This window comes from Brassica napus, chromosome A9 (genome assembly GCF_020379485.1).
Source record: "Brassica napus cultivar Da-Ae chromosome A9, Da-Ae, whole genome shotgun sequence".
Taxonomy (NCBI): domain Eukaryota; kingdom Viridiplantae; phylum Streptophyta; class Magnoliopsida; order Brassicales; family Brassicaceae; genus Brassica; species Brassica napus.
Window position 1 is genome coordinate 969,715 of NC_063442.1, and position 27,489 is coordinate 997,203.

The 27,489-nt window shown below is 32.2% G+C and overlaps 5 protein-coding genes across 7 annotated transcripts; 4 read left to right on the forward strand and 1 right to left on the reverse strand.

Annotated features, from left to right (window-relative positions):
• The first annotated feature begins 2,966 nt into the window (after positions 1-2,966).
• Positions 2,967-5,308, forward strand: LOC106426654 (transcription factor bHLH57-like). Of its 2 annotated transcripts, none has more exons than XM_013867371.3 (4): positions 2,967-3,222; positions 3,612-4,040; positions 4,198-4,599; positions 4,944-5,308. In XM_013867371.3, the coding sequence occupies exons 2-4, from the start codon at positions 3,618-3,620 to the stop codon at positions 5,052-5,054; spliced, it is 936 nt and encodes a 311-aa protein (XP_013722825.1). In that variant the 5' UTR covers positions 2,967-3,222; positions 3,612-3,617; the 3' UTR covers positions 5,055-5,308. The 2 variants fall into 2 exon arrangements, with proteins under 2 accessions (XP_013722825.1, XP_048595149.1); XM_048739192.1 differs by having other exon boundaries at positions 3,003-3,222; positions 3,643-4,040.
• LOC106370962 (aquaporin TIP1-3) lies at positions 5,068-8,555 on the reverse strand. Its single transcript, XM_048739193.1, has one exon. The coding sequence runs from the start codon at positions 8,508-8,510 to the stop codon at positions 7,752-7,754; it is 759 nt and encodes a 252-aa protein (XP_048595150.1). The 5' UTR covers positions 8,511-8,555; the 3' UTR covers positions 5,068-7,751.
• Positions 8,556-8,722: 167 nt separating this feature from the next.
• LOC106370963 (soluble inorganic pyrophosphatase 1-like) lies at positions 8,723-11,175 on the forward strand. The gene is made up of 9 exons (XM_013810968.3): positions 8,723-8,855; positions 9,154-9,283; positions 9,419-9,447; positions 9,549-9,614; positions 10,144-10,251; positions 10,333-10,398; positions 10,476-10,596; positions 10,698-10,779; positions 10,867-11,175. Exons 2-9 carry the CDS (start codon positions 9,154-9,156, stop codon positions 10,907-10,909), a joined length of 645 nt encoding a protein of 214 aa, XP_013666422.1. The 5' UTR covers positions 8,723-8,855; the 3' UTR covers positions 10,910-11,175.
• A 2,616-nt stretch (positions 11,176-13,791) lies between these two features.
• On the forward strand, positions 13,792-16,141 carry LOC106370093 (B3 domain-containing transcription factor NGA4). The gene is made up of 2 exons (XM_013810162.3): positions 13,792-14,689; positions 15,103-16,141. Exon 2 carries the CDS (start codon positions 15,103-15,105, stop codon positions 16,033-16,035), a length of 933 nt encoding a protein of 310 aa, XP_013665616.1. The 5' UTR covers positions 13,792-14,689; the 3' UTR covers positions 16,036-16,141.
• Positions 16,142-19,763: 3,622 nt separating this feature from the next.
• On the forward strand, positions 19,764-21,416 carry LOC106370094 (protein ARV 2-like). Of its 2 annotated transcripts, XM_013810163.3 has the most exons (9): positions 19,774-19,930; positions 20,006-20,053; positions 20,138-20,227; positions 20,347-20,392; positions 20,465-20,538; positions 20,618-20,703; positions 20,795-20,861; positions 20,984-21,059; positions 21,143-21,416. In XM_013810163.3, exons 1-9 carry the CDS (start codon positions 19,838-19,840, stop codon positions 21,289-21,291), a joined length of 729 nt encoding a protein of 242 aa, XP_013665617.1. In that variant the 5' UTR covers positions 19,774-19,837; the 3' UTR covers positions 21,292-21,416. The 2 variants fall into 2 exon arrangements, with proteins under 2 accessions (XP_022543747.2, XP_013665617.1); XM_022688026.2 differs by having other exon boundaries at positions 19,764-19,930; positions 20,006-20,227.
• Positions 21,417-27,489: the final 6,073 nt, after the last annotated feature.

The following is a 27,489-nucleotide window of genomic DNA, read 5'->3' on the forward strand; positions in this document are numbered from 1 at the left end:
TTCGATTTATACGAAGTAGTTAGTAGTCATTTCAAAAATACGTACGTCAGTTTTTCAGTTTGTCCCTGTGTGGGAATATTACTGTTTAATTGTAGTGGAATGAATCGTCTGAAATTTAGTAGCATATAACTTTTTTGTTTACTGTCTAAGATTTATAAACAATGAAAACCTAACTAAATAATCTAAATCCCAAGCGACCACTTCCACGAAAGTAAAATAATAATAATAAGATCACTGAAAACTACTATCTAAATTAATTAGTTGACCATGAATTGTAGTAAAATATACAAAATAGCCATGAAAAATGTATTAGTCTAAAGACACGTTGATTTTGATTCGAGGGCACAGAGCTATGGAGATAGTTAAATAAACGTGAATTACTATGTTATTTGTTGTTGTTAATACTGTATTAAGTTTTTTTTTTATTTGCAAAGGGGCTTTATATAAGTTTGTTAACAAAAACTAATTGATACTCTTGAAAATATTGAATGATATATTTATTACAATATATGACCAAAATACTGAGTTTAATTTCTACTTGTGCCCAATTGCATGCATTATAGACGTGAGCTTGTTACCATTATAGACGTGAGATTGTATAGCCAAATTTAGAAACCTAACTCAGTTCGACTAAAGAGTATGAGAGACAATATAACTTCTCGGCCAACAACAACAACAACTAATCACCCAAATAACCAAAAACCTTTATTATAGTCTACGTTTATTATGACCAAATATAAATATATCTCTATCCTGATACAGGTATTATTTTTGTTTGTAACTATGCAATACTTTCACAAATAATCTTGACATGCATATTCAGTTTATATCTCAAAAAATTTCTAATTTTTTTTCTCAAATTTTTCAACTGGTATGTGACTTAGTTTTATTGGCTGGATACTGTACTAGACAATTATATCTCAGTTGTAATATAAAAAGATTGCACGTCTGTAATTTCTTTATACATCTTCTGGTCTAACGTAATATATAATCTAATAGATACATGTACAACATTAGGTTAGGTTGCATGTGAATTTTGGACTCGCCTATAGTAGTACTAAGTCCAAGCTTAAATAAAAAGGAGTGAAGAGAGGAGAATAAAAAAATATTCAGTTTCGGAGAAGGAAACAAAAAGGAAAAGAAAAGGTATTTTTCTTTTTGGATGAGAGCACTGTTGTTTGCCCTAGAGACCAAGGCACTGAAATCGAGTTGGTCTTATTAGGACACACTTAACGTTTGGCACCCATTGCCTCGCCCATGTGCATGGTTCGTCCTCTTCTACAAGGCTATATTCGTCAGTTTCACGTCGTCAGTATTATCATCATCATCCCATGAGGTTCTTGTTCCAGCGAGATTAAAAGAAAATAAATGTAGAATTGAAGTAAAAGACACGAAAATCCTTTTTTCTGGAGAAGTAATTATTTAAAGAAGAAGAAGAAAGAGAGGTTTGGTCTTCTTTTCTGATTCTGAAAAACACTGTCTTAATAAGAGTGAGAAGTACTGTTCATAGAAAGTATGTCCCTACCAAAACAAAACTGTCTTCACTGCCATCTTCAATAATACTTTACGGGACCCCTCTCCCTCTCGTCCTAGTCCCAACGCACCACCTCATTGCGTATATACATATTGATATAGTATATAAGCTTTGCGGATCCAGCCACTTCCTAATAACATTTACAGGTAGACATATGATAAGAAAACGAAATAAATACGGTTAATATGTAACACGAGTGAAACCAACTTATCGAGTGGTTGATTCTTAGCCAAAAAAGAAGAATGGTTGACGATGAATTTGTTTTTTTAACCGGGGCTTCTACCTCTAGTGATAAAAGACTTACAGCTTATCTGGGTTCGAATCCCGGCCACTGAAAAATTAATATTTCGGTATCGTCAGGGACAAAGGACCGACACGTAACAACACGTAACTAGTCTAGATCACTTCTATGAGACCAAGATAACTCTGTATAATTCAAAAAAAAATTGTTTTTGATAATATTTTGAATTATCAATCAATTTTTAATAATATACCGTTGTCTTTATTGTTGGAGATAAGATTTGATCTTTCCTTGAAGCCCATTAAATTCAACGCAGCTTAAAACGCTAATGGTTCAAAAAAAAACAAGTTACCTTGAAAAAGAACCAACAAAAATAACTTAGCGGATTTTGTCGTATAAAAATACAAGAGAAAAGTCGTCTAAGTTGATTATTCACAGTAAAAAAAAGGTTTTACCATTATATATTTTTAACCTGATTCTTTAACGATTTCAAAGTCTCTTTGTCAATTTTAATCTCTTGTTCAGTAGTTTTCCAAATCTTTTAATAATTTTTTTTTTCAAATAACTTAACGATCGTCTATTTTGTTAGAAAAGGCAAATTCAGATTTAATATTTATCGCTAATGTTTATATATAAAGGTAACCATTTATCAAAGATTTTAATTTTTTCTTCCCATCAAATGATTCCCTTAAATCTCCTTGTTTTGCATGTGAGCATCTATTGCCTCTGGCTTGTTTAAGCTTTTTTTAAAATGAATGTAAAATTTTATTCAAAAAAAAATCAAGTGAAAATTTTATTTCTCTATGAAATTAAACCCCGTACTAATAAAAGATTAGCCTATTTGGTCTTGCTCCAAACTATGTTATCAATCCTTCTTCAAAATGTCGTCAAAACCATGTTTACGCTTTCTTTCACACATGAACTTTTTTTATCAAGAGAGATATATATTGATGGGCGACGGAAATTACGTTTCACATTGACCAGCGTAACAAAAGCAAAAATCCTTATTACCATTTCAAAGAGAATAACTAAAAATCCAATGAAGACTAGACATCCACGTATGTTTCCCCATGGTATATAGATTACTTAATACGAGTAAAAAAATCACACATACACGTAAATATTCTATAAAAAAATAAATAAATAATTACGATTTGCAAAAAAAAAATTCTAAAAATACGACAATACATAATTGTATGGTTATGTATGTGTATTTTAATACATGCACCGAGCCTCTTCTTCTTCTCCCTCATTGTCTTCTCTCCTTTTATATATGTGAAAGCTGCATTTATTAACAACACTATAGAAAGTGTAACACTCGAAAGGAATGTTTTTGGTCGAGAGGAAAGAGAGAAAACGAAGAAGAAGAGAATGTTAATTTAAAGACCTATTTGAAGCTGCTAAATCCATTATAGAGAGAATCTTTAAAGCGTCAACTGATTCTCATGTAAGACTCTCTTGTAATTATTTTGACTTTTTTTCTAATGAATTCTCATAGCTAGAATCTGTTTTATGCATTTACTCTTGAGACTCTTTACTCTTCTTCTACCTCTTCCTTCTCAGATGATTTAACACATTCAATGCAAAATGCTTTAAATTCATTGGAACAAAACTTATCTAAATATGCAACTTTCTTATTTCTTCTCTCTCTCTGTGACATTTCTTATTTCTTACTACAATTTATTGTTCTATATATCCTCGTACCTCCTCTTTGTTCTGTCTTAAAGAAGCCACCAACCAAACCATTAATATCTTCAAGAATCACATTAAAGTTTCATGTTTATTAAAACGGGTAACGTTAAAGTCCCAAAACTAATATTTTTGTCTTTCTTGAAGCTAAATATGGAGGGACTAATGAGATTTGGAGGATTAGAAGAACAATTCAGTCACATTTCAGAAAACGCAATTAACGAGAAGACCCCATTTCTGCAAATGCTACAATGCATAGAACCAGAACCAAATCAGATACTCCAGTCACTTCTCCAGAGCCAAACCCTAGAACCAGAGAGCTGTCTCACTCTTGAAACCATCAAAAGAGATCCGGGTCTAGAGGAAGACCCGGTAAAGGATCCGAAAATTGAAGACGGAGCAGAGGCAAAAGTCAAAGAAAAACGAAAACGGAAACGGACAAGAGCTCCAAAGAACAAAGATGAAGTTGAGAGCCAAAGGATGACTCACATTGCCGTTGAACGTAACCGGAGACGACAAATGAACGAACACTTAAACTCACTTCGGTCTCTCATGCCTCCAACGTTTCTTCAACGGGTAACAAAAGATTTAAATATTTTGATATTAAAGATTAAAGATTTAAAACTTATAAAAAAAAGATTTAAAGATTCGAAGATTTATATAAGTTTTTTTTTTTATGAAAACATGAAAAGTTTCCATCTGAACGTTTGAATCTTTCGATGTTCAACGTTAGGGTGATCAAGCTTCTATCGTTGGAGGAGCTATAGATTACATAAAGGAGCTCGAGCAGCTTTTGCAATCACTAGAGGCCGAGAAACAGAGCGAAGGAGCTAGTGAAAATCCTAAAACGGCGTCGTCCTATTCTTCCTCTTCATCTCGTGCATGCACTAACTCTTCTGTCTCGAGCATCTCGCCGACGTCTGAAGATGGGTTTACGGCGAGATTTGGCGGCGGAGAGACGGCGGAAGTGGAAGCTACGGTGATACATAACCATGTGAGCTTGAAGGTTCGTTGTAAGAGAGGGAGAGGACAGATCTTGAGAGCTATCATCTCCATTGAAAACCTTAAGCTATCGATTCTACATCTCACTATCTCCACTTCCTTTGACTTTGTCTTCTACTCTTTCAATCTCAAGGTAATTAAACAATCTTTAATCCTCCTAAATAAATAGTAGTTCAATCTTCCTTATCAAATTTGCAAGTTACGCATTAATATTATTATGATTATTCTTGTTTAATTGGCAATTGAACTTGCTCAGTTGATTATTACAGAAAGATTAAGGAATCTGCATTTAGAAATATATGTATGATATAAACATCGTGACATAATATCTTACATTTTTATAAAAAATAGTAATAAGATTTGAATTTTTTTTAATGTAGAGTTCATAATAAAAAAAGCTAATTATTTTGAATTTTGGCGAGATAAAAGAGTAAAATTTGGCGAGATAAAATTATTTTGTTGCCTTTGTGAATGCAGATAGAAGAAGGGTGTAAGGTACGATCAGCTGATGAGATAGCAACAGCCGTTCATCAGATCTTCGAGCAGATCAATGGTGTAATGATGTGGTCAAATCTCAGTCGAGCTTAGTTGTTGACTTCTGACTCTTTTTCTTCCTTGTAGTGTGTGTAGCTTTAGGTTACAAAAAGGAACGTAAAAATAAATAAAGCCCAAATGAATTTTTTTGAGGGGTTTAAACCAATTTTTTAAAATTCCTTTTAAAATCAATCTCAGGTTGTACAATTGAATTTATGGCCCCTTAAATTTGTTATTTGCCTGACATTTTTGTTATTATTATTGCCTGTAACTTTCAAAAAAACCTATGGATATTTTTTTACTTGTCATGTAGTAAATGTTCGGAATTTGACTCCGTATTAAATGGTTACGGAAAGGGAAACAAATACAATTAAAGCTGAACATCATCATTACGTAAGAAAAAGTCGTATTCAGTCTTCTTCGCATTTTCTTGTTAAGATTTTATTTCAGTGTAATGGTACTTGTATCATCCATGCGTCTGACAATACTACGCTCGATTAGAAGGACCACCTATGATATATATAAATCAAGATTTTATATAGCTACTTACTAAAATGACACTAGTTTTCACTTTTTAACTTTACTTAGAAAAACGATGAGAAAGGTGGCAGATAAAATTTACTATTCCAATGTTTCGAAAGTATCATAAAGTGGAGTCTATGGTTAGAGCGAAGTCTCATTGGCACATCCGTCTCTATGGTCAGAGCTAAGTCTCATTGACACATCCGTCTCACTTCTATCTAAAACGTAAACTTCAGCCTACTTACTACTACTGCACATTACTTTTTCAGTATTTTAATCATCTATTTTGAAAATAAAATTTACAGAAGCGGGAAACCTATTCAGAAAACTAATAAAATGACAAAATACTTGAATAATAATATCAACCCAAAACATATTATACCGACAGCAATTACACATTATTGAAATATTGTGTGCAAGACAAGATCAGACGTCTGACATCATCCACTGGCAACAACCCTAGATCTCTTCCAAATTTTATAGTCAAAGTCAAACCATTGGTAAAGTACAGATAATTTTCCGAAATAAAAAGAAAATAATTACTGAATGATGTGTACTATTCTTTTTGGGCTCTATAGAAAGTCATATTAAAGAAGGTTAAAGCCCAGTGAAGCTACAGATAGAGGGCCTAAACCCAGCTTAGATGAGCCGAACGTTCTGCATGGCACGCCCCCCATGTGAAATTAACGAGCGAGTGTATGTTTCATTTTTAAGCGACGCGTGGTGTTTTCTATCTTAGTAAAGATTCCTGTGCTTTACTTTTAGTAGGCCCCGAGGGTCATATTTGTGAATGCGAGAGGCTTCTTATAGAGCCTTTTCAGCCCACTAATGGATTCGAGATTTTGATCAACTTTGTTTATATTCATTTAATATACTATATAGGGTTTAGACGAGTTTGTGATTCGATACCGACCAAAAAGAAGAGTAATTCGACATATAAAACTATTGTAATGAATTTTTGACGAATATTAGGAAATTCTTCTTCAGAAAATTGAACTTGTTTTGGCGTCAATCTGATTATGTTATTAATATGAAATACAGAGTTCGTACATGACAAGAAAATATAGCTAACAGAGCCATGATACAATACAACATACGATGATCTATTGATTAACGCACGTGATTACACAGTATGTTGAGATTTAATTTAGTTAAAATATCTTGTGACGGTATGTATAATTAATTGAACAATAGTTAAATAAATGAAAATTCGTATTATAATGATAACTTTCTTATGTAGACTTTTAGCTCATCGATCGAATGATATGAACAAATAGGAGTAATATACAACAATATTATAGTTCGTTATCGATCCGACTTCTGATTTTTTATATAAAATATTGGGTATGATATAATGATATGATATCATGGTAGAAAACTATATCCTATCCTACGTACGACCATTAATATATCTCTCTATAAATCCACGATGAATAAACAATAGTACTCATAATTATTGACGGATTAAGAACTAAATCAGGTCATCGCACTTTGGTTGAACGTGCATGCAACTCCAAACGCGTTTTAGAGGAAAAACCGGGACACCGACGATATACGTTCATACGAATGCAATTAGTCACATATATTCATATTCCAATTTATTATTTTCAAACAATGTTTTTGAAGGCTTATCATTTTCACTAAACGTAAATTATTTACTGCTGAAGCAATAATCTTGTGATAGTCTCTAGCTAATTGACTGAGAATTCTTAGACATCATATTTTTTTCTTGTTCTTGTGCACATTTAGTTTTTTTTTTTGTTTGAATATTTTTTTTTTGTGTAAACAATTCCTATATCCACTAAAAACATCATTAGCTAAGATTCACACATAGAACGTGCATGGACGAACCAACCATCCATTATCCATAATATATTCTCAATTGTATTATAATGGCGGGTCCTATTATATTTTATTTGTTGTCACCATGGGAGCATTATCTCAAGAATATACTCTCCAATCAATTTCGCTGCACATGATTTCTTACGTGTGAACTGATACTACGTAAACCCCGCGCACATTAATCCAATCCAATTTAAATAGTATATGGGAATTCCAATATTTTATTTATTAATCACTTAAAGAAACACAAAGTAGTAAAAAGTAACATCTTTAGCCACATGCTACAAACATAATAAAAAAACACGCATCAGAGTTAAAAACATACACCTCTCTCATCAGTACAACATCAGCTTTCTTGTTTTTGAAGAAATCAGAAAAAACCCTAACTTAGAAATCACTAGAAGGAAGTGGTTCATGTCCATTACTATCAATAAAGATAGTGTCATAAACAATAGCTGCAATGGCTGCACCAATAAATGGACCGACCCAATAGACCCAATGGTTCGTCCAGGTCCAGCTAACCACGGCAGGACCGAACGAAACGGCCGGGTTCATCGACGCACCATCAAACGCACCACCAACGAGAATATTAGCTCCAACGATTAACCCAATCGCTAAAGGAGCAATGATTCCAATATCACCTTTCTTGGGATCCACGGCAGTAGCGTAAACAGTGTAAACCAACCCAAACGTCATCACAATCTCGAAAACGACTGCGTTCCACGGTGTGACTCCATGAGAGAGCGAAAACGCTGCCGTTTCCATCCCTCCAGTACTTACCTTGAGCAACAAGCAAGCTACTACTGCTCCAAGTAACTGAGCAATCCAATAAAGAATAGCTCTCAACAACGTGATGTTCCCACCTATAAAAGCTCCAAACGTAACCGCGGGATTCACGTGGCCGCCTGAAACGTTTGCTCCAACGGAAACCGCCACGAACAATGCAAACGCATGAGACAAAGACGCGGCCACTAGACCAGAAGGTGTGGCTGGACCGTCTCCAGTTAGCTTTCCGTAAGCCATGCCGGAGCCTTGACCGGCGAAAACGAATATAACCATGGAGAAAAACTCAGCAAAAGCCGCTCTGATCGCATCTCGACCGCTAGCTTCTCCTGGCGTTCCAATCGCAATTCTATTGATAGCCATTTTGCTACAAAAAAAAGCGTTTTGTTTTCTTGCTTTTCTTTTGTGGTTTGTCACTTGAGTTTATATAGTTAAAGAGGGAGTGAGACGTGTGTGTTGGAGAATCGTTCAAGAGACTAAGATTAGTGTTTCACGGTGGGCCCCTAGTTTTGAGAGATCGAACGGTGATTACTAGTCTTGATTAATTAATCAGTTAAACAACTAAACCCGTGTTTCTCGCTTTCTATAAATAAGGTTATAGCTCGCAATTGCAGACCACGCGCTTTACTGTTTTCTTTGCCTCGTTAGTTGGCTTTCTCCATACTTTCCGCAAGACTGTTCTGTTCTTGAAACATCTGTTGTTCCAAGGTACGAAGACTTTCTTTGGTTCTTCTTTTTTGCTTCTTAGATCTCAATCTTTTGATGTTTTGACGCTCTAGATTATCTTAGGTTGAAGATGATTGATGGATTACGATATGTTGTAGGGTTTTGTTGATTAGTTGTAGTAGAATATGACTTTGAGTGGTCAATCTTTTGAGTAATGGATCCTATTTAATATGAAATCAATAGTTAAGCAACATATCCTGATTTAGACGTGAATTCAAGAAGTCACAAGTCATTGAATCTAAACATTTGGTTTGTTTTCTTGAATTGCTCTGTTTGTTAGATGAGTGAAGAAGTGAAAGAGAATCAATTTGACAAGCTTCAGAGAACAGCTCCACGTTTGAACGAGAGAATACTCTCATCTTTATCAAGGAGATCGGTTGCTGCTCATCCATGGCATGATCTTGAAATCGGTAAAATCACTTATCATTAGATTAATAAAAACTTACATATATATATATATATATTCTGTTCTGAGTCTTATAGGTAATGATTTTGAAGTCTTTTTTAACTATAATATTCTTGAGAAAAACGAAATTTGTATGCAGGACCTGGAGCTCCGTCGATCTTCAATGTGGTAAGTCTTATGCTTGATGATGTGATATTAATCTGAAATGATGTTAAGATCACAAAACAGAATCTGATATTGAATCATTTGGATATTTGAATTAAATTTAGGTTATTGAGATCTCAAAAGGTAGCAAGGTCAAATATGAACTTGACAAAAAGACAGGACTCATCAAGGTAAAAATAACCTAGTCATTTGTAATATTTTGCCTGGCTAGCGGTTACTTTATATCCACATAATAGCCATTTCCGCTAGTATCTGCTGTTAACAAGTAGTACTCTTTCTGTTTCCTAATATAAACGGTTTAAGAGTTTAAAAAAAAAATGTTCACAAAAAAACTAGAGAAAAAAATGATCTAATATTATTTCAGGGAAATGAAAACTCTCTAACAACTTTGAGAACATTTGTAGAACAAGATAGATTTGTGTCCAAAGGACTTTATTGAAACATAAACTAGAGATAGCTCAATGAGCTTTATTGAAATATAAAGAGTAAGAAAGGGAAAAACTTTAGATTGTCACCAAGAGCTAAGAAGATGGATTGATATCATAAAAGATGTTTTTGATGTGGCTGCAACCATGACAGCCAAAGTTCCAAGATATGGAAGCTACAAGCATGTATATATATGAGACCACAAAACCCTAAACACATGGGCTAATAATGGACTTGGGCTGCTTTCCTTAACAAACTTGATTTGTCTCTCAGGTTGATCGGATCCTATATTCATCGGTCGTGTATCCTCATAACTACGGTTTTATCCCCCGCACATTATGTGAAGACAATGACCCTTTAGATGTGTTAGTCATCATGCAGGTTTTAAGTCTTATCTTCAACTTCAACATACTAACAAAACAAAACCAAATCCATATATTAAAGAAAGTTCTTTCTGTTCAGGAGCCTGTGCTTCCAGGTTGTTTCCTGCGCGCACGAGCTATCGGATTAATGCCTATGATTGATCAGGTAACATTTCAAATCTCTGGTTGATCCTTTTGGTTACAAGTTGTGTAAGCATTCTGAGTAATTGTCTTGTAATAAAGGGAGAAAAAGATGACAAGATCATTGCGGTTTGTGTTGATGATCCTGAGTATAAGCATTACACTGACATCAAAGAACTTCCACCTCATCGTCTCTCAGAAATCCGGCGATTCTTTGAAGATTGTATCCTTTATTTCTTCAATATTTAAATCTTAATTTTCTTCTTCATTAGTAAATAAATAAACCATTGATTTTGCGGTTACCTTTAACAAAAAAATTAACAGACAAGAAGAATGAGAACAAGGAAGTCGCTGTAAATGATTTTCTACCGAATGGTCCTGCCGTTGAAGCCATTCAGTACTCAATGTAACGTTTTTTATTTAGAAATTTCAATTATTTTTATTAACAAATATGTTGACATAAAAATAATCTTGGTTTTAAAATTATTTATAGGGACCTTTACGCTGAGTACATTCTTCACACCCTGAGGAGATAAAACAAGAACATTCCTGCCAAATTTTTTGCTCTGCAAATCTCAGATTTTGTAGCAGAGGAAAAAGAAAACAAAACAAGAATTTGTCTGATATTTGGATTTTGAATAAGCACGTGTTCCTGACACTGTTCTAATACTTGCCTTCATAGCTTGTTGTTGTTGTTGTCTTCTGGGGATCTGTTGTCTGAACAATAACCCCTATTAAGATTTGCTTTCTCACTTGTATTGTAATCTTCTATCCATTTAAAGTTTCGAGTTAGTTCCAACGAGACCAGACCGTTTCTTTATAGTAAAAATATGAGTGTGTCACTGTCACTTTAACACTGAATCCAAATCCCAATTAGATTTGTAGAATCAGTAGAAATTGTCACGTTCTTAATATATCATGACTACAGACACAAAAGACGTTGACAAAAATGTCTATAAATGTATATTAGTATATACACAACATAAATTAATTATAGCATTTGTCTACACGTACTACGAAATTTCATAATTGCATCCTAAAGGGGACCAAATTGTCTTTTAACATCTTTTGATGGCTATAAAACTAGATTGAAGCATAATTAGTGAAAAAAATCCCACATGGACCAAAAATATATACCTCCAATTTGAGCAAAGTGTAAATAAATCACATTATATATAAAGAAAATGAGTGAAGGAAAAGCGTCGTGATGAAAAATTTAAAATTGTACGAGGCTCTTTGCGACAAACTCTACAAAGGACGCAGTGGTCCACTTGTCGTCACCCTAAACTTTTATTGATAAATTTTAGTATGGTATCAATTCGAAAAGGAATTATGCTACACTACATGTCTACATAGAGATGTTAAGAACGATTGGTTTTAAGGATAATTAATTCGGTTAACAAAATAGCAGGAGTAATGCTAGTTATAGGTTTTAACTTTTAACTACCTTTTAGGTACTTATTTAACAAAGGATAATACATTGTAAGACAAGCTTTTGACATATATTTTTGAGAATAGTTGAAGAGGGGGTTATTGTTAAGAATGATATCACAAAAGAAAAAATAAAAGGATGTTATAAGTAGAGGAATTCATAAGGACCAAGATATATAGTTTAGTGGTAGAATCGCTGTTGGGTCACCCAAGTTCCTAACGTCAATTCGAACGCCTAACTAATAAGACTACAAGTAAAATATACACATAACAAGAGGTTATATTGTTCTCTTCTAGATTTGTCTTTGAATCAGTGTATGTGAAGTTATGTTTGTTGTGAACCAAATTGGTGGTATTATAGTCTTGGGTTAGTACTCTTGTATTGCTCTGCAATATATTTTTCGAGCTGTGTAATGCTTTACTGCTCTTTAGTGTAACAAACTTAAACTGTATTCTTGATTAATTAATAAATAAATATACATGGAAAGTTTATATAGTAGTATTGTTAATAATTGTACAAGTATAGTAAACTATATACAAAGTGTATTTGCACCTAATACACCCCTAATTAATTAAGATTTTGAATCCTAGCTAGTCCGATACTGGAGTGAAAATGCTTGAAATAGACATTCGATTCAAAAGAGAATGAAAAAGGCATGGATACAATGCCTTGGTTAATATATGATCATAATTCTGCTTCGTTCTGGAAACATGATGGAGTGAGATGATCCCTTTCTTTCTTGACCTGATCACAAAGTGTATGACATTCAACCTTGATGTGTTTCTTCCTCTCATGGAAAACTAGATTGGTAGCAACATGCATTGCAGACTTATTGTCACATAAGAGCTTGGCTTGAGCATAAACATCAACATGAAGATCAATAAGTAACTGCTGTAAGTAAAGCAATTCAAAAGTTGTCAAAGCCATGCTCCTATACTAAGCTTCTGTGCTTCCACTCTTGAACTATTTTTTAGGTGTTAGTTAAACTCAATACTAACACTTTTGAGCTTTTTTTGTTTTAAATAATTTTTTTTTTGTTTATGTACAAGTAGCTCATATTGTTGTGGTAGTTTGGTCAAGCATGCAAACAAAAGAAATAGAAAACATACTTTTATAACATGTAAATAAAAACTAATAACCAAAAGCTAAACTGAAAACAAATCTGTAACTATAAGAGCCCAATACTTATTCCAAATATTCCTGGATTTATTTACAGCTTTAGACATAAAGTCATCCATGCATTGACTTGTACATATTTCCTGATGTATCAAACTTTGGACCACAAATCTTGGACACACATACAAACTCAGACTACTCTCTACTTAAGTTTTGTAACAACTAACAACCATAACCAGATGAATTAGTGGTTGATCAAAAAAAAAAAAACCAGATGAATTAGTTATGCTTGTTTCATACATAAAGATTAGCCTCATCTCTCTTATCTAGTTTTTTGTTTTCTCAGTATATATGTTATTAGGCATGAATGATAATCCATGTAGCTTGTTCAGTAAATATGAAAAAGTGAGCAAAAATACAATATTTATTTTCATAACCCATTTGATATAATTAGGAAGTGAACAGAAAATCTTAATAAAGGTACATGTGTTCACTTTTTGACAAATTTAGACAAGTACCACACATTGTTTTAATTGAGATATCAGATTAAATCACAGGTGTTAACAGGCGAGATACCAAGCCAATTACAACTTACCAGAAACAAAATAATTTACTGATAAATATACTATTCAAAATATCTAGAAGACTGTCACCTGTAGGCAAAAAATGGTTACCACATGAGAAAATATTCTCTAACTTGAACTTGAAACAATCCTTAACATATTTACTGTTTATGATATAAATAATCACAAAGCACACTACGACATTTGTTTTCACAAAGCATTGTGATATATATTTTCAAGCCTTACTACAATTGTTTTAAAAACATTCATGAAAAGTTAATATAACAGTGTTTTTACAACTAAAAACAAAATAAATAAAATGTTTCACATTAAAATACTAGAATCACTTTCCAGAAAATGTTTTACTAGAGTTAACAATAAGTATATTAAGGATGTTTTATTTTATAATCTTACAATTTCTTAATTATTTATATCTGTAATATATTATTAACTATGTTCATTAGATATACATATACAGATAAAAAAATATATCTGGTCTTATATTTATCTTGTAAATTAGTTATTTTCATTTTCTTATTTCTGTATATACATATGTACATATCAAAATCAACTATTCCACGTGTACGTTTATGTGGGGTTTATCTAGTATGTATATATATCTTAGAAATGTACTATTTATAGTGAATTTTATTTATTCACACAAATTAGGTATATTTTATTTTTTATGCACACAAATTAGGTACATTTTACTTTTTATGCACACAAATTAGGAATAGTATATGAGCAATTTATCTAATTGGCTGAAAATAACTATTAAGAAGAAATCAACAAAAACATTAAATACATAAGATCTGATATGAATAATGAGGAAAATACAGATATCAAAAGCTTAAAACTTTGACACACTCACCTCACCTTATATACTCAATACATGTAAGTATAGATTTGTATATCTATATAAGAAGCTAGAGTTACCCCAAGTCTATAGCTAACTTGAAAAGGACAAGAAGTTCTCACATGACCCGAACCACACCATCCATGGGTCCCTTTTACTCTCTCTTATAAGATGTGTTCTTCTTCTCTATCATCGAGAAAATTTCTAAACCCACTATTTTCTTCACCCTTTAAAGTCATCTAGAGAGAGAACCCAGTTTAAAATTGAAAAACCATTGATTTCATTTTCCATTTTTTTAATATATATTTGGAGTCAACGAAAATATCAGAAGAAGAAGCGAACACAAAGAGTACGTCTGTCTTCTTCTTCTGGATTCTAGGGTTTTTCTCTTCATTTGATCTTCGATTCTTGATTTTTATATTAGATTTATTACCTATTCTTTATTACTATTGCGGTTGTGGGTTTTATTTGGTTTGTGATAAATATTATCTCATAGTTGAACAATTTTCTATGGGGTCATCATCTTGCTAGGATTCACCCATCAAATCCTTAAGAAAAAAAGTTGAATACCATTTGAATGATCTTGAATTGGTTCATCCTCTTGTCTAACATGTTCTGTGGTCACTTTTTGAAGATCTTGAATTGGGTCATCTAGATTTCAATAACCCACTAAGATTTAAAATTTGGATAACTTTTACAAAATCTAAATTGTGTCACCATCATCTCAAAAACCCATATAACAAAGTTTGATATATACATTAGATGGCTAGTGGCTCCGGCAGCAACAGCAACGACTTCAACATGGCGATGGGAGAGCACATGTTCGACAAAGTGCTAACAACAAGCGACGTCGGGAAACTAAACCGCCTCGTGATTCCAAAGCAACATGCAGAAAACTACTTTCCCTTGGAAGAAATTGAAAACGGCACGATGTTGGAATTCCAAGACAGGAACGGCAAGATGTGGAAGTTTCGTTACTTGTACTGGAGCAGTAGCCAGAGCTACGTGATGACCAAAGGATGGGTCCGTTTCGTCAAAGATAAGAACCTTGAAAGCGGAGACACCATCTCGTTCCACCGTAGCTACGTCCCCGACGATACCGAACCGGGGAAACGAATAAAAAAACTGTACGTTGACTGGAGGCATAGAGCCGACAGGAACCTCGTACACAACATAAACCATCATCATCATTACCCGCTTTTAATGCCTCCGACTTATCCAACTGCTGGTTACTATCCCTTGTCTGGATATTCCATGCCGCATTACCAAAGGCTTCCACCTTTTTATCATAACCAGTTTCAAGAGAGGGATTTTTCAGGGTATGGTTATGGAGGGCCTTACTACGCGAGATCACCGTTGGATCATCATCATCATTATCAGTATGGAAGATCTGAGCCATTGGTTTATAACTCTTATCCTGTTTACCCGACCACGGGGGTACCTTCGTCTTCCGCCAGGTTACCTCCTTATCCTCCTCCTCATCAGCCGCCGCAGGAGGGGACGGCGAAGAAGCTAAGGCTGTTTGGGGTCGATGTGGAGGAGTCTTCTTCTTCAGGAGAGGCACGTGGCGAAATGGCTGTTGCTGGGTACTCTTCGTCTTCTCCAGTTGTGATCAGAGACGAAGAATCATCTTCAGCTATGCAGTTAAGCGAGGATGAAGAATATAAGAGGAAAGGGAAGTCCATAGACTTTTAGAACAAAGAGTCTTCTATTCATCATTTGTTTCATCCTTTTAAAATTATTATAATGTTATTTGGCAATTGGGGAATTTAAAATGTAGTGAGGAACTTCACCGGGATTATATATATTGGTTTTAAGCTTGTTTTTGTTTTGTTTTGAGTTCTGGTTTCAACATGTGAGTTCTTGAGCCCTAGATACCATATGTTGAAAACCTCCCATCTTTCAATATTGTAAGAAGCTTATATGTATTAATAAATTTGACATCCTTATATAATCTCGAGTTATTAACTATACATATATACTCTTAATGATCGGATATATACACCAATCCATGAATCAAAGGTAGTGTTACATCTTTAATTTCTGTTATAAGCTGGATAAGTGAGAAGGATAAAAATCTTATTTATTTTATTTAGTAAAATGGTACTATCTGTGCCTATCTCTAGCTAAGCTGACAAAGTTTCATGGTACATTCTAAGCTAATGGGAAGTTTCAAAATCTCTTTAAGCCTCTCTAACCCATCTCCATCTAACCTATCTCTCTATAATTAACACATATGGTCCAGTCTAAGATTGTTTGGTTACTATTGTCTTCGCTTGATTTAACTATGTTAACTTATGGATGGAGAACAAAAAAGATAAGATATGGAAGGACAATCTCAATTTGTAATATTTTAGAATATGAATCACAAAACGTATGAAATCTTCTTTAATTTTTTTTTTTACTTTATCCCCAAAGAGAAGATTTTACTTCACATTTGGCCTCTAGCTCGTAAATATGGAATACATTAAAATGGAATAGATTCATTCCATTTATTGTTCATCAAATTTGTTATGTAATTATTTTTTTTGCATTTTGTCCATTTATTTGTAAAACTGATGATATGACTATTCCACAATTCCATTCCATTTAAGTTAAATAATTTTTTTTTTTTGGAATGAATGGAATAAGTCATTCCACATCATTACATTCTAAATATTGATAATTCAGTTGCAGCCTTACTTTGTTAGTATATTGTTTAATTATTTGTGTGTAACCTTTAGTCAGTATAACCTTATGTATCCTTTGAATATACAAATTAAAAATTATTTGTGAACTAAATTGGAGATCTAGTTGATATCATTTTATGCAACCCAATACTTACTTGAAATCAGATCCAAGAGTTTAGCCCAAAATGTGACCCATTACAGTTGTAGACAAACCTAGTGTTTTTATTTGGCCAAGCAATCAGCTTCCAAAACTTTTTTTTTTTTTTGATAAAAGATATTCTATTTAAAAAGCTTCCAGAACTTCCCGCCTAGAAATGTGAGAAAACATGATAAAGACGAACATTTCCTTCACATGTACCTCGTTGTTGATAGCTTTAATGCATGTTGAGCAGTTGGACAAACATTGATATTGGGTATCTCAAGAGATGTGCCATGAAGATTCTCGATCTGATTGATGAAGTCTTGCGTCTCCGGTCCTTGCATGTAGTCATCATCCAATTATAAGAAAGCATCTTTCATGAAATTTTTTAAATCAAAATTTGTAAAAGTACATTTAAAATTTTAAAATAATTTATCCGAATTTAAGGAACGAAATTTATCTGAACGTAATCAATTACAATAATTTTTTTCGATTCAATTCCATTAAAAATTAAAATTTGAAACATTTAATATCCAAATTATAAGTTAATTTGAAATTATATGTTGGTTATTTTAAAATTTTCTAAACCCAAATTATCCGACTAACCAAACTATTTCAACCAATAAACCTGATTTACCCAAACCTATATGCCAATCAAAGGAATTTTTACACCTATATATATGATTACCATTTCGAAAAGTTATTTGTATTCTAGATCCTTATCTGCATACTAGAATTTTCAGACATTTTATAGGTCTTAGGTCGCAAAGGCGCAAATACAATAATTTTTTTATAAATTAATAATGTTGGGATTATAATATTTTATTAATTTATGGAGCTATTAATTTATAGAAAAAATCTTTTTTAGTTTTTTTCCATTTTTGAATATTTTTATTTATGAAATAAGAAAATAGTTGATTTTACCGTATATACATTAATTATATTTTAGGAATTAGTCTTTCGTATTGTTTTATTATATTTTTGGTGTATATTTTATGTTTCATAGAATTCAAACGGGGTTTAGATATAAATTTACTAAATATTATCAAAATATATTAATTTTTAAAAATAGAGATAATTTTATTGTGACTATAAAACAAAAAATATAATGCTTAATTACTATTTATATAAACTGCATATATCTATAGATTATTAATTTATAATTTTAATGAGACCATATATTTTCATATCACTTTCTAAAAATTATTATTTTATTGTTTTATCTATTTGTGTCAAATTTATTAATTTATAGTATTTATTAATTTATCGAGTATTAGTTTATAGAGTTTCTAGTTGTTTCTTTTTTTTAAAGAAAATTAATAAAAATTATCGTTATGTTTTTTTTGTTAAAATTTTAAAATCTGATTTTCAATATTGATTTACTCTATAAAACGATTTTTACTGTTGACAGTACTGTAGCGTTTTTGTCGAATAAAAACTTGTTTAATGATACAAAACTAAAAAGTAGGCCTAGGCCATAAACAATGACCCATTCTAGCCCAATGTAATACTCATGAGCCACCAATATCAAATGAAACTATTTTTTTTTAACAATGGTTTCCATTTTTTCTGACGAAACTAGAACTTTATTAACTTGATAAAATAATAATAATCTGAATACAAAGGATTTCTATGTTTTGTGGGCTTATAGAGCCTACTACTATGCTCTCTCCTTTTCCTCTGTTATCTCTCTAGAATCTTTCACAGGGGAAAAGATGGTGAGGAGAAACCGCAAGCCGGTGGCTTTCCGGCGATACTGAGCCCGTTGTTGGGCCTCCTTTCCGGCGTCGCACCTATCCTATCGGTGGTCGGCCGGCTTTTGACTCCGGCGTCCGCGCTTTTTTCTTCGGCGTGAGACGGTCGGCTCTTGACTCCGGCGTCCGCGCCTTCTTCTCCGGCGTAGGACGGCTGGCTCTTGGCTCCGCTTTACATCACTTTCTGATGATAAAGGCGGCTTTACCCCTGTTTTTCCGGTCTTAGTTGATCTCCTCTTATGCGATCTTCTCTGTTTCAATCGATCTACGAGGTGCTTGTTGTTCTTCGTGGATTTGGATTGAAACTACTTCAATTGAAGGGGAGGTCTTTTGGCTGTAGATACATGGCGTCTGATAATTGCTCGTGGTTGAAGACTTTGACGGCTTGGATGGTGGTGCTTCCTCTTCCGATATCGTAGTCGACGGTTCACTTTGAACGGGATCCTGTTTCCGGTGTGTTTTCGGTGGGTCAGCCGATTAGTGTTCCGTCGGTCACGCTTTGGCTGGAGTTGTGCGGTGGTGATTCAGTTTCTAGGCACGTGTCCTTCCTCGTTAACAGTTCAACGCGTGGAAAGAGCTGGATTGTGGCACCGTTCTCCCTTTGGGCTATTATTTTGTCTGGGTTATGCGTTTAGGCCTTTAATTTTCTTGTTTAGACTTTTTGGGTTCTTTTGTATTGTGCAGCCTTTTGGTTATTTAATAATACAGAGGAAAAAAAAAAGAATACAAAGGATTTCCATATATTAAATATATCTGAATATCAAATGCATGCTAGGCTATAGTTATAAGGCCTTACCCATTACAGAAAAACTCATAAAGATAATAAATAACTTAGTTGAACCCACGGCCCATATAAGGCCCAGTAGCGATGAAGAGATCGAACTCTGAGAAAAGGATCTCGAAATGAAACTGGGAGAGAAAGAAGGCGAGAAGAGATGGCGAAAGAGAAGAGGTGTGTGGAGTGTGGCCACAAGGTTAAATCATTGTTAATCCAATACTCTCCTGGCAACTTCCGCCTCATGAAATGCGTAAGCTTTTGCGAAAACTAAATTAGGGTTCTTAATTTCAACTGAATGTTCTCAAAAAGTTTACATCTTTTGTAGGAGAATTGCAATGAAGTAGCAGACGAATACATCGAGTGTGAGCTAATGGTATGTCTTTCAAATATTCAATTGACGATCTTATACTTAGTGGGTTTCCATCAAAATTTGATTTTTCTTTTGTTTATTTTTCAGATTATTTTCATCGACTTGATACTTCACAAAACAAAGGCTTATAGACACTTACTCTACAATGTGTTTACTCAAGAAACTGTATACGTTCAGGTAAAAAGCCAGCTACTTTATTTTAGAAACACACTTTGTGTTTGGTCTCTGTTTCAAAAAAATTGATTCTAAACGAATCTACAGTTATCTGATCTTCAGAGGGTTTCACAATTTGGCAGCATCTGTTGTGGAAGTTGGTCTTGGCTTATCTTCTTCTAGATACTTGTATCCTTTCCTTATAGTATACATAGCAGTATAGTACTCATGTTTTGGAGAGCCTTTAACGAATTGAAAAAGATAGAAGCTTGCTGTTGCGAAGAACCAGTGATGAATCAAGCGTGCCCATTAGCTTTGTTCTTGCATCTCTACAGGTTTGTTTTTTTTTTCCTTGAAATTGTATAGATTTTGGTCTATGAAGATGTTAATAAGTCATTTTAATGCATTTGACAGGTTCTGGTTAATGTCTTATCTGCAAACTTTGCATTTGTTTTATCATTTGCACTTGCGTCCAAGATTATATCAATCGGTGCTTCCAGGTATATACTACTACGTTTTATTTATGATGATATTTACACTAAAGTCTATCTGTATGTTGTGCCCTTGATAACTTAGTATTATGGTTTGCAGAGGAAAAGAGATTCTTTTGGGGATCTTTATCTCCAGTTACATCAAGATCTTTCTATTTGCTATGCCGGTATGTTACATGTACAATGGCTCAGAATCTTGGCTTTGTACCGACATAGCTTCTTCTCTATGCACTCGTACTAAAGTAGATATACGTCTATTAATGCTATGATGTGATGATGTATGTTACAGGTTTGGGAGTTTCCGGTTTCTGTGATCTTCATTGTAGATATGCTTGTCTTAACATCAAACGCAGTTGCTCTTAAAGGTCAGATCTTCTGTTCTGTCTCAATGCTTTTTGTCCCTTAAAGTCTATCTTTCTGACCCTGAATCTTCTCGTGTTGTTGCCAGTGATGACTGAATCAACAACTAGCAGATGCTTAGCCGCGTGTTTCATTGCACACTCGACTAAATTCTTGGCAGATCAAATCTCTGGGTCAAGGTCCTTGAAACACTTGGGATCTGTGATGTATCTGCCTTTTCTTTTCAGAAACTTGTGATCTTATAAATCGTCCCAAGGGATTCGAGACAATTTTTTGTTTAATCTTTGATCATATTGTTCATTAAGATAAATGTTAGGATCCTGACACACTTTTATTTAATCCACTCTTTTTTGGATGCTTCAGCAGCTGTCTTGCACTGAAATTAAAGATACAAACTCTAAAAGACTGTAACTTAACGAACAAGTAACGCCATTTTCCCAATTTGAAGAGATACATACACAGCACAGTACTATATAGGAAAAAAGTTTCTCAGCTACACCATATTTAGTATAATATGGTGCAAACCATCCAGAGTTTAGAAATGTGTCGAAACCTATACGATGTATATGATAATACATGCCACATATACGACGTTAATAAAAACATGGTGCCAACATCATAACGAGGTTTAATTGATTTTAGCTTAAATAATTGGGGTCAGAGCGTAATTTCTTAAAGTTAAACTCCAATTAACAAAACCCGTCCCGACCCGTTCGATAAACCCGACCCACACTTAACCATTCCCCCCAAATCGATTTCATTAGGGTTCTAAACAAGAAAAAAATGGGAATTTCGAAAAGAGAGTGAGAGATTCGTGAGAGACAAAGAGAGATTGCAGAGACAGAGAGAGATCGATTCAGTTTCGGCGACGAATCCGGATGTGGTAATTGAAGGTCTCACCGGGTGAGAAGATAATGGCGGGCGAAGATTTTGCCTTCTATCAACAGAAAATACCTGGTTACTATCTAGGAATCGGTATCAGAAACGAACAAGTCGGTTCTGTGCATTCGGTTCATTCACCTTATTTCTTCCTTGATGAAAATGTTCTTCCCATTGGATCTGCAGTGTTTGCTGCCTTAGCCGAGATGTATATACAAGACCATCAAAATCAAACCAAGTCTGGACAATGAAGAAGTCTTACGACCCATGGAAACTGAATTTCTCTCTCTCTTTGTCTCTGCAATCTCTCTTTGTCTCTGACGAATCTCTCACTCTCTTTTCGAAATTCCCAATTTTTTCTTGTTTAGAACCCTAATGAAATCGATTTGGGGGAAATGGTTAAGTGTGGGTCGGGTTTATCGAACGGGTCGGGTCGGATTTTGTTAATTGGAGTTTAACTTTAAGAAATTACGCTCTGACCCCAATTATTTAAGCTAAAATCAATTAAACCTCGTTATAATGTTGGCACCATGTTTTTATTAACGTCGTATATGTGACATGTATTATCATATACTTCGTGTAGGTTTCGACACATTTCTAAACTCTGGATGGTTTGCACCATATTATACTAAACATGGTGTAGCTGAGAAACTTTTTTCCTACTATAACCAAAGGTCATGAAGCCGCTACAAAGGTCATGAAGCCGCTATAAAGGTCATTCATGTGGTTAATTAAATTAATCAAGTTTAATACTTTTTTTATGAGAATGCTTAATTTATAGAGAAATTCTCTTAGATAGCTTTTTTAATTTATTTTTTGAAAGCTATTTTTGTGACAAAAACTTAAAAAAATTATTTGACAGAATTGTCCTAATTTATACTGCAGACTAACTTAAGTTTACTAACTTGTGATGATAAGCTTATGTATGGTGGAGAAATAGTCAAATAGAGGAAGGAAAATATATATTGTTATAGCCGTTAAAAAAACATATATTGTTATATGGGAATCTAGCTTTGTAAAAGAATATATAATGCCAACAATGTACAAAAAAATTCCTTCTGTGAATGACTAAGTTGAAACATGTAAGCAAAAGATGAATAAGCTAAATAAAAAAAAACATTGCGGAGAAAGATCATTAATTAGATGCTATACAAAAACACCGTGGAGAAGAATATTTAACAAATTTTGCAAAACAAAACTTATAAATTTCTGAGAAATGCTCAGTACAATTGAAAAAATTTGCATGTTATTTTGTGGTACGATAGTTTTTATCAAAAAAAATATGTAGGGGTCAACACACAGATTTAAAAAAAAAACTAAAAAATATGATAATATTGTCTTAATGCATAGTTTCATCATGCACTAACATATAATAATGATCAAAGAGGTTTAAAACTTTTGTTATCCATGTTTCTCTAGGGAATATCAATTTTATATTGGTTAGTCTATTGATTTAGGGATTATAGGAAGCTTTATTAAATTAATTGATAAAAAATAGAGTGATGCTCATGTACCATGTAAGAGAGTCTAAAATACATTAATAAAAATATAAAATATAGTTTGAAATTTTAAAACAACACAAAAGATTATAAGCTTGAATATATAGAGCATTTACTGAAATAACCTTAATATTTTGGTAGGGGATAACATATAGATTTTGAGAAAATTCAAAATATGACAATATTATTTTTTATGCGTAATTGCATTCCGCACTAACATATGATGACTTTCAAAGAGGTTTGGAACTTTTGTTGTATCCGTTTCTCTAGGAAAATAGTGATATTTTATAGTAGCTATTGCACCAATTTATGGAGTATTATGAGGTTTTACTAAATTAATTGATAAAAAATTAAAACGATTTCCATGCACAATAAAAGAGAGTTTAACATACATTAATACAAATATAGAATGTGGTTAGAAATTTTAAAACAACACTAAAAAGTGTAGGCTTCAATATATAGTGCGTTTAACATAAAACTCAATATCTTTGTAGCGATTTATACATAGATTTGGAGAAAAATTAAAAAAATATGATAATTTTTTTAATAGATAGTTACATCATGCACTAACATATGATGATCTTCAAAGAGGTTCGGAACCATTGTTATCTATGTTACTCAAGAGAATAACAAATTTATAAAGGTTATTTCTCTAATTTAGAGAATATTATGAAGTTTTACTAAATTAATTGATAAAAAATTAGAATGATTCTTATATACCACTAATACAAATTTAGAATGTCGTTAGAAAATTTAAAACAACAATAAAAAGTATAAGCTTCAGTATATGAAGCTTTTAATGTAAAACTCATTATTTTGTAAGGGGGTTATTTCACTAATTTAGAGATTATACGAAATTTTACGAAATTAATTTATAAAAACAATTGAACAATGTTCATTTACCATGAAAGAGAGTTTATCATACAACAATAGAAATTGAAAATATGATTAGAAATTTTAAAACAACAGTAAAGATTATAGGCTTCAGTATATAAAGTATTTACCAAAAACTCAATATTTTTGTAAGGGTTAACACATAGATTTTGAGAAAATTTCAAAAAATACGCCAATATACTTTTAATGTATAGTTGCATCCTTCATTAACATATGATGATGTTCAAAAAGGTTTGGAGTCTTTGTTGTCTCCATTTCTCTTGAGAATAGGAATTTTATAATGTGTAGTCCACTAATTTAGGGAGTATACGAAGTTTTACGAAATTAATTTATAAAAACAATTGAACGATGCTCATTTACCATGAAAGAGAGTTTAACATACATTAATACAAATGTAGAATATAGTTAGAAATTTTAAAACAACACTAAAGATTACAAGCTTCAATATATAAAGAATTTTCCAAAAACTCAATATTTTCGTAGGGGTTAACACATAGATTTTGAGAAAATTTCAAAAAATACGATAATATTAATTTAATGCATAGTTGCATCCTGCACTAACTTATGATGATGTTCAAAGAGGTTTAGAGCGTTTGTTATCTCCGTTTTTCAAGAAAATAGAGATTTTATAGTGGTTATTCCATCGATTTAGGGAGTATTATGAAGTTTTACTAAATTAATTGATAAAACAATTATAACGATTCTCATATACCGTGAAAAATAGCTTAAAATACATTATTAAAAATATAGAATATGGTTAGAAATTTTAAAACAACACTAAAGATTATAAACTTTAGTAAATAAAACATTTACCAAAAACTCAATATTTTTGTAGGGGTTAACACATAGATTTTGAGAAAAATTCAAAAAATATAACAATATTGTTTTAATACGTAGTTGCCTCCTGTACTAATATATAACAATGGTCAAATAGGTTTGAAACATTTTCTTGTCTCCATTTCTCTGAAGAATAGCTATTTTATAATAGTTAGTCCACTAATTTAGAGATTATATGAAGTTTTACTAAATTAATTTATAAAAACAATTGAATGATGCTCATTTACCATGAAAGAGAGTTTAACATACATTAATACAAATGTAGAATATGGTTAGAAATTTTAAAACAACACTATAGGCTTCAGTATATAAAGTATTTACCAAAAACTCAATATTTTCGTATGGGTTAACACATAGATTTTTAGAAAATTTCAAAAATATGACAATATTGTTTTAATGTATAGTTAGATCCTCCACTAACATATGATGAGGTTCAAAGAGGTTTGTAGCATTTTTTGTCTCCGTTTTTCAAGAAAATAGTGATTTTATAGTGGTTATTCCATCGATTTAGGGAGTATTATGAATTTTTATTAAATTAATTGATAAAAAAATAATCGCAATTCTCATATACCATGAAAAAGGAGCTTAAAATATATAAATACAAATGTAGAATATGGATAGAAATTTTAAAAAAACACTAAAGATTTTAGGATTCAGTATATAAAACATTTTTAACAAAACTCAATATTTTCCTAGGGGTTAACACATAGATTTTAAGAAAAATTCAAAAAATTTAAAAATATTGTTCTAATACATAGTTGCCTCCTGTACTGATATATAACAATGGCCAAAGAGGTCTGGAATCTTTTTTGTCTCCATTTCTCTAGAGAATAGCTATTTTATAATGGTTAGTCCACTAATTTAGGAATTATATGAAGTCTCACTAAATTAATTTATAAAAACGATTGAACGATGCTCATTTACCATGAAAGAGAGTTTAACATACATTAATACAAATTTCGAATATGGTTAGAAATTTTAAAACAACACTAAAGATTATAGGCTTCAGTATATAAAGTATTTACCAAAAACTTAATATTTTTGTAGGGGTTAACACATAGATTTTGAAAAAATTTCAAAAAATACGATAATATTGTTTTAATTTATAGTTGCATCCTGCATTAACATATGATGATGTTCAGAGAGGTTTGGAACCTTTTTTGTCTCCATTTCTCAAGAGAATAGCGGTTTTATAATGTTATTTCACTAATTTAGGGAGTATATGAAGCTTTATTAATTTATAAAAACAATTGAACGATGCTCATTTACCATGAAAGAGAGTTTATCATACAATAATACAAATGTAGAATATGGTTAAAATTTTTAAAACAACACTAAAGATTATAGACTTCAGTATATAAAGTATTTACCAAAAAGTCAATGTTTTCGTAGGGTTAACACATGGATTTTGAGAAAATTTCAAAAATATGATAATATTGTTTTAATGCATAATTGCATCTTGCACTAACATATGATGATATTCAAAGAGGATTGGACCCTTTGTTGTCTCTATTTTTCAAGAGAATAATGATTTAATAATGGTTATTCCACCGATTTATGGAGTATTATCAATGTTTTCTAAATTAATTGATAAAAATATAACAATTTCTATATACCATGAAAGAAAGTTTAACATATATTAATACAAATGTAGAATATGGTTAGAAATTTTAAAACAACACTAAAAGCTATAAGCTTCAGTATATAAAACATTTACCAAAAACTCAATATTTTTGTAGGGGTTAACACATAGATTTTGAGAAAAATTCAAAGAATATATAATAATATTGATTTAATACAAATTTCAAAAAATATGATAATATTGTTTGAATGTATAGTTGCCTTCTGTACTAATATATAACGATGGTCAAAGAGGTTTGAAACCTTTTTTTATCTCCATTTCTCTAGAAAATTACGATTTTATAAAGGTTAGTCCACTAATTTAGGGAGTATATGATGTCTTACTAAATTAATTTTTAAAAACAATTGAACGATGCACATTTACCATGAAAGAGAGTTTATCATACATTTATACAAATGTAGAATGTTTTTAGAAATTTTAAAACAACACTAAAGATTATAGGCTTCCTTATATATTACAGTTATCAAAAACTCAATATTTTCATAGGGGTTAGTTAACACATGGATTTTGAGAAAATTTCAAAAAATATGAAAATATTGTTTAAATGCATAGTTGCATCCTGCACTAACCTACGATGATTTTCAAAGAGGTTTGGAGCCTTTATGTTTTCTCTTTTTAAAGAGAATAACGATTTAATAGTGGTTATTCCACCGATTTATGAAGTATTATGAAATTTTACTAAAT